At 39.7% G+C, this 7,320-nt stretch overlaps 1 protein-coding gene across 4 annotated transcripts in view; it reads left to right on the top strand.

The window, feature by feature from the left end:
• Window positions 1–797: 797 nt before the first annotated feature.
• Window positions 798–7,320, top strand: part of LOC126998373 (tyrosine-protein kinase BAZ1B-like) — a 49,549-nt gene continuing 43,026 nt past the window's right edge. For all 4 annotated transcript variants that reach the window (XM_050859913.1, XM_050859911.1, XM_050859910.1 and 1 more), the window contains exon 1: window positions 798–1,005. In XM_050859913.1, the coding sequence (XP_050715870.1) occupies window positions 893–1,005 (113 nt within the window). In that variant the 5' untranslated portion in view covers window positions 798–892. The remainder of the gene's footprint in view (window positions 1,006–7,320) is intronic.

The following is a 7,320-nucleotide window of genomic DNA, read 5'->3' as shown; positions in this document are numbered from 1 at the left end:
TTAATTAAGAAAACAGAACATGGGGATAAACAAAATAAGCAACATTAAAGAATCATTATGCAGACATCACGAAGCAAAACAGCATGGAATAAACCTATACTATGTCCTATAGTACTACAAAGATATTACGAAAAGCACATAAATCATACCCCAAACAACACTATAGGCGAACAGTGACAATGACTAGAAACAGGAAAACAACAGCGATAAAAAATAAACCAAACAATGAACGGAAAACCCAACAAAAATTACAGCAGAACCAACGCCATTCATTTTGACAGATATGATAAGAACAGACAGGCAGGCAACGGGAAAACAACAACAGAAACAGGAATAGGAAAACAGAAACACACAGAAAACCAGGAAAACCAGAAAAAATGACAACAGCAACCAATCAACCAAGCAAACAAAAAACGAACAAACAGTAACAGGAAAACAACAGGAACAGGAAAACAGAAACACGGAAACAACAGGAAAATCAGATAAAACCAGCAACAAACAAACCAAACAAAAAACGAACAGACAAACAATAAGACATAACAGGGAAAAATCAAGGCCAGCATTTTAACAGATATGTATATATTATAATAAACAACAGGAGGCTTCCCGCCAAAACTGATTTGTTGATATTTTCCGTTGGTTCCATTACCGAAATACAAATAAACTCAAACACAAATCCAAACCCAACATTCAGAGATAACAAGCCCTCAGAAGCATGGATTTAATAATTATAATGAGGATGAGGTGGAAAAAAATGGTAAAATAAAGGTGTAATAACAGGCGGCCAGAGGGACCACAAGACGCTCGTGGAGGTTCGAACTCAAGACAACGCGGCGCCTTTTTTCCTCCATTTTTCCTCCATTATTCCCCTCCACGGCCTGACACCTGCCCCATGCCGCTCCTCCAGGGCCAGCCGTTCAGACTCGTCCAGCCCCCGGAGGATGTGGCCCCGGGGGAGGAGATATTCACCATTCAACACACCGGGGAGAAATTCAGGAGCAAGAGGTAGCTGTCCGCGCGCCAAATCCACCGGCTTGTTTTTCTTTTTTTCCCGTGTTTTCCTGGACCTGAGACGCATTTTAGGGTGCTTTCTTCATCTTTTCACTGTTTTTTTCCTGGGTGCGGTGTCCCCGGGGTGCTGGGTGCTGTAGTTTCCCCGGGGGCGAGGTTTTGATAAGCTGGGACGGGATTTGTGTCCTTTTTCATTTTTTTTCCCTGTATTTTCCTGGACTTGAGACGCATTTTAGGTGTTTCTCTGGATCTTTTCAGTGTTTTTTCCCTGGGTGCGGTGTCCCCGGGGTGCTGGGTGGTGTAGTTTCCCCCGGGGGCAAGGGTTTGTTATGCGGGGACGGGATTTCTGTGTCTCCCCTATTTCACTGGCATTCTACGTCTTTGTTCCTGGCCCAGTTTCCGCCTCGTTTTATCCCCTGTCTCCGTTTTATTCCCGTTTTCCTTCCCTTCGCTGGCCCCTCATAGCTATTTTATTGCGGGATCTAGTTGAATTTTCTGTTTCGCATTTCTTCCTGTTCCCTCACGCCTTCATTCCGCCTTGCCGTTCCCGTTTCCATGGAGGCCGTGGCCACATGCTGGGGTTGGGCTGCAGGCATTGTTTTCCGCCTTCCGGGTGTCTGAGGACCAGGAAAACACCAGGAAAAGATTATTTACCGGATGTAACCTATTTTTGCAAGCACATGTTCACTTGTTATGTAAAAGTTGGTAACTTGCCCAGACATGAGGAAATGGCAGGGAATTAATTGTGGGAACATTTCAGCCACCCTTGCAATCACTAGACATAAATTTTTTCAGATATATATTTTTTCACAGTTGTCATTATATTCAGGGTCATGAGCTTTCTCCCAGTCATCTTGTTTACAGAGATGGTTGGCTGCCCTCCTGGGATGGGGGCTGCCCTAATGTCCAGGCATGCTAGTTTAGGTTTCTTTGTACTGGCATTATTGTAACTTTTTGGCCCATGGGTGTTTGTGTGTGCAAATGCTAAGTGAGGAGTACAAGTTAATATTGCTGAAAAAAATTAATTCACCCGTGAAAATGTGGTTGGAATACGGGGGAAAAAATTAGTTATTCCTTTTAGGATGTGCTCAGAATATGGAACACTAAATTGTTAGAGAAGAATTAACTTGCTCCTGAAGAACATATAAGGGAACTGTGGGGGTTGTTGTCATAGTCTGGAGGCGCCGCCCACTAGCGCCAGTGCCAGCTCTTATCATTAGTCACTGCTGTCATTGTGTTATTGGGACAATTTTGTCATCAGGTCACTTGTTGGATTTCTGAGCATAAATAACTGACTTTTAGTTGTTGGTTATTTTAGATGGTTAAGTTGCTTTACTTGATGTGAATAGGTTACATTATTTGGTAGGGATCAGGTTATTATTGGTAATTTTCATACCATTTGCCATTTTTGTACACAGCACTGCCCATGATGTGTTTCAGGTATATCGAGTGTTTTGAAAAGTCTATGTGAGATGGTGAAAATTATTTAGCAGACTTGAGCTGTCCATTTCAGAGAGACAGACTATTAATTTCTGGGTTAAGTTAGATGTGTGCTGCTTTAGCGTGCAGTCTGCCTGGCCATTTACACTTTAGCGTGCAGTCTACCACCATATTTACAATTCAGTGTGTTTTCTACCTAAGCTACAAGAACCTTACACTGCAGGATGATGAAAAAAAAGTTGAATAGTGCCAAATAAGGATTTCATATTTATCCAGAAGATTGCGGTCTCGTAAAAATGCAACTGCAGTTTCAATGACAGACTGTTGAAATCTTTTAACAGCATTGCAGTTATATAGCAGAATGAATTATACTGATGTTATCAGCTTCATTGTAAGGAGGATAGTGATATGGGTGTTCGTTGATTGTCCTTTTATATAGACCGGCCAGGAGCACTGAGGTGATATGATAGCACACACTGAGTCTCTAGGGACAGGTCAGGTGATTACATAGGTGATGTACATAACTTGACAATGACAAATTTGGACAGGTCATTACTCAGGCAAAGCCCCCCCTCTTATAAGGTGGTTAGATTTTTTTAAAGTTTAACCCCTCCACAGTGATTGGCACGGATTCCACCTTCACTGGTCGCCTGGTAACATATACTCCCAGGTCTTTCTCTGCCTCTGTGGTGGATAGCGGAGTGTTTCCCAGGTGGTATTGGTATGCTGAATTTCCCTTCCCAATCATCATAGAAAAGGCTAAGCATTTCTATGAACTCATGGAACTGAAAGAGCCATGTGAATTCTCTATTGGTTGGCTCCAAAAGTTTAAAAAGAGACATGGCATCAGGAAACTAGATGTATGTGATGAAAAATAAAAATATTCGGCCAACATGGATGGTGCAGAGGAATTTGTCAACAGATTTCGTCAACTCGTTTACTTAATCTGTTTCACCTTGTATTTTATAGATTATCGTTCATCCAAAATATTTGATTTAACCCGGTAGCAGCGGGGATCATGTTTCTTAATGGCCCCTCCAAGTGAGAAAAGTGAGAGAAAATCACATCTCACACAAACCATTTCATAATATATATCAAAGCGTTTGCGATCAGATTATGTATCATCTATTTTTGGGGGTTTATATCATGGCACAAATTTGGCCCGTCGCTGCTACACGGTAAAGCCACAAATTTGGCCTGTCGCTGCTACCGGGGTAACAGCATTTTTAAAGTCCAGTGATTTTCGGATAAAAGAGACGACTGTAAGTAGATGTAGATGAATTAGTTGTTTTACTGAAGCCACGGGTAAGAACTAAAACCGAGTACATATAATTTGTGTCACCCCTTACAGAATTTAAAGTTTTGTTTCATTTAAAAACAAACAAACAAAGGAACAATGAATTATGTATGTATTTATCCAATCAGATATTTACATTTCTCCTTGTTTATATTGTTTCTTATAATGTTTTATATATGTTGTTTGTATAGAGGCACAGATGCTGCAAATACTTTTATTTTCATTACAGATTCATTTATAGTCCCTCTTAGGTTTACAATAGGAATTTTGTGAGTAGAAACAACCAGTCACCCCCACGGATGGTAACCTGTTGCTGCTAAAATAGTAGCCTGTTGTCATGAAATAGTTACCTTTTACCATGAACATAACCAGTAACTTATTGACACAAACAAGGAGCCAAGAAAAAGGAAGGAAGCATTTGCGGAAGTGCTAAGTGTCCATAAAATCATTTCAGAGATATAGAATTATATTTGTTAATTTTTATCTTCTGGATTCATCTCAAAATGCAATCATACAGACTCAGACAAACTGGATTTTATTGCATATCATTGATGTGCTTTATAAGTTATCAATAACTTTTTTTAATTGACTACAAGCAAAATTTACAGGTAATTGGTTTCTTCATTTGACTTATTCTTAATTCTGGACTGTATTTACTGTCTTGTATTACAGATGCATACTTTAGTAATGGAAATAGCTCCTTTATGGAGGACTTGTGCTTATTTTAGTGTGATTGGTTTTTGGGTGTCTTACTTAGTAGTTGTAATGACTTTTGAGCCAAAATGTGAGTCCCAAGACTGCAGCAGAAATGGATGGGCTTATGATGACAAGTTGTCATTTCTGTTTTGTTTGTTGAGGATATAACTCGGCAGGAGGACAGACCAAAGTGTAAGAACCCACCTTGGTAATTAATTCATCGTAAAGTAGCCTGGTATGTGTTAGGGTTGACAGAAGCACAAGGTGCAGCAGGTACATCAACAATACCTGTGAAAATTAGCTGATTAGATAATAGTAATGATACAAGAAAGTAGGAAGACCTTATTTTCTTAGAGCCTTTTGAGAATACTACCTAGGAGCTATGGGTGAAGTATCCCTGTTATTATAGTCTTTAATTAGGAAATATCAGGGAGCTACACCCCCTCTTGTTTCTCTCAATTTTGACTGGCCAAGTGACAGCCAATCACCGCTCACACAGTCGCAGCACCACGTGAACTGGAAAAAATATATTGCTGCCTCAAGATTACCATGATACAGAAACTCAATATAATTTCACCTTTGAATATTTCTAATACCTCGTGTCAAGGACTACTATTGAGTCAGATATAATACAACCAGAATATAAATGAAAATATTTTTATTTTTTTCATGGTGTGAAATGTTTACTTCATTCACCTCATGATATATCTTTGAAAAAAATAAGTTATCATCTTGTGTCATAGAATGAATGTTATGGGTAATGACCTAAGGATGGCAATGCTGCCAAGAAAACTCAGGTAGGCCTCATAGCATTCCAGATATTGTTAGAAATCTAAGAACATTATGCCAGAGATATCACTTCCTATGCAAAGGCTGAATCAAAGTAATGGCATTCAGCTGAGTTTGGCTGCCACTTGGCCAGTCAAAAGTGCAATAAATGAAGAGATATGGCCACATAAATTTCCTAATAAAACAGAGTATAGTAAGCAACATCTGAGAGCTCTTCATCGGGTATCAAGTGAACTTGTGTGGAATAAGGTCTTGGTGAATAATTGGAGGTATCTTGGTTGGCATGTGCATGGTGTATTTGTGTTCAGCGTGTCATTGATGATACAGCAGGGATCATCAGTGTGACTGCATATGGTTAGGGGGATTAAATTAATGCCGGTGCCAGATTTCTATGTGGGTGAATGAATGCCTTGGTGAAAAGAGTCCCAGTTTAAGGGGACCGTCTGGTAGTGATTTTACGAGAGATACATGTGGGCTAGGACAGCTCACCCGTGGCTGGTTTTGGAAAAATCTATATTTAAATGTCCCGCACACCCCCAGACTCACGAGGATGACAACTTTTTTGTTTACATCAATATTTATGGTAAAATATCGGTACACACATAATTATTAATATTTCTGATGCATTTTTTTCGATAAATCACACGTCTGGTAGTGAAGCTAGGCATGAGAGCGTCATGTGGAGCCGATGGAGTGCTCAGAGCTCTCAGAGCGTCGTATGATGATAGGTCCAGGAAGAACAGAGAAAACGCTCACAGACTCCAGCCAAACGATCAAAGAAAAAGCAGAAAATACGTGTTAGTGAAGGGTATGAGGCTGGAAACTATTGATAAAACCTGGCAACAATGAGGGAGGTCGCGCCTTCTGAAGCCCTCATTCTTAGAATGTTAGCTTATAGTGCCGGTAGGCTTTCTTGAGGGGCCTGGTGGTCGGCCCCAGCCCGTCATGGTGCAGGCAAGTATTTATAGTGGCGCCATCTATTCTTGGCTCATGCTGTCCCCCGGAGCTCATTCTTGATTCACTTGGATGGTTTCCTCTAGAGTCTGGGTTGATAGGTGGTCTTCAGGACAGTATGTAGGTAGTCTAATGCCACTTGGCGGTGACTAAAAAAATCCCAGGTTGTAGCAGTGGATTCAAACCCGCGTCATCAAGAACGCAGTGAATGCGGGGCCCGCATACTAACCACTCAGCCACTGCCTACCCAAACACAAACAAAAAACTTTTTTTACTTACATTGTAAGGGGGACCAGGTGCGATATCAAGAGCTAGCATGCATCAGGAATATGCTTAGAAACATGTTTGCAAACTTAGAATATGTAATTTTGGTGACTAGTAACAATAAATAATCTGAGAGCTAGAAATAAAGGAGGAAAAAAAGAAAAAAAAACTTTAATGGCCGTTTTCTGGAAACAGTTTTTCTCACATTTTTCCCTATTTCTCCATCCCAAATTAACCAATTTTAATGTTTTAGGTACCATTTTAAAGAGGACTGAATGCACAATGACATTATTTTTCGTATGTATATTTTTTTCTATTCATCAAAATCTTTTGAAACTTCTGCAATATTCTCACATCATTCAGGTCTAAAAAACATAAGTGAATTAGATTTTTTTGTCCAATAGTTTTGAAAATAGAAATCTACTGGATGGCTCCCTTAAGAAGTTACTTTGGAAATAAATGAAATGAATCCTCATAACTCACTCTGTAATCATTGGTCGCCCTAAGCCATTTTCTTGTGGGATTTCACCCGAGGTATTATGTTGTCATGAAACGTGTGTCTACTGATGATGCATTCCAAAGAAATCATCATTCACATTCTGTACCATTGAGGTCAAGATGAACTTTTCCTTGGACTTATATGGCAGGGCAAAATAACTCAGGTCACCCAGAGTATGGGCTGTGTGAAGAAAGTGAATACTGATAAGTAGGAATTTAAGATGATTAGTTTCATGTGCAGTAAATGTTATGTATTTGTTGCATTGGTTTTTGGAATGTATATGTATTTCTTTTCTCTTACCATTCAGTCATAGTATATTTTGTTGTTTTCTCTTCACATCACCCTCTAAATCATACCTTTTATATAAGTT

This window comes from Eriocheir sinensis, chromosome 14 (assembly GCF_024679095.1).
Source record: "Eriocheir sinensis breed Jianghai 21 chromosome 14, ASM2467909v1, whole genome shotgun sequence".
Taxonomy (NCBI): domain Eukaryota; kingdom Metazoa; phylum Arthropoda; class Malacostraca; order Decapoda; family Varunidae; genus Eriocheir; species Eriocheir sinensis.
The sequence above is the reverse complement of the archived record's forward strand: the minus strand, read 5'-3'. Positions and strand labels throughout refer to the sequence as shown.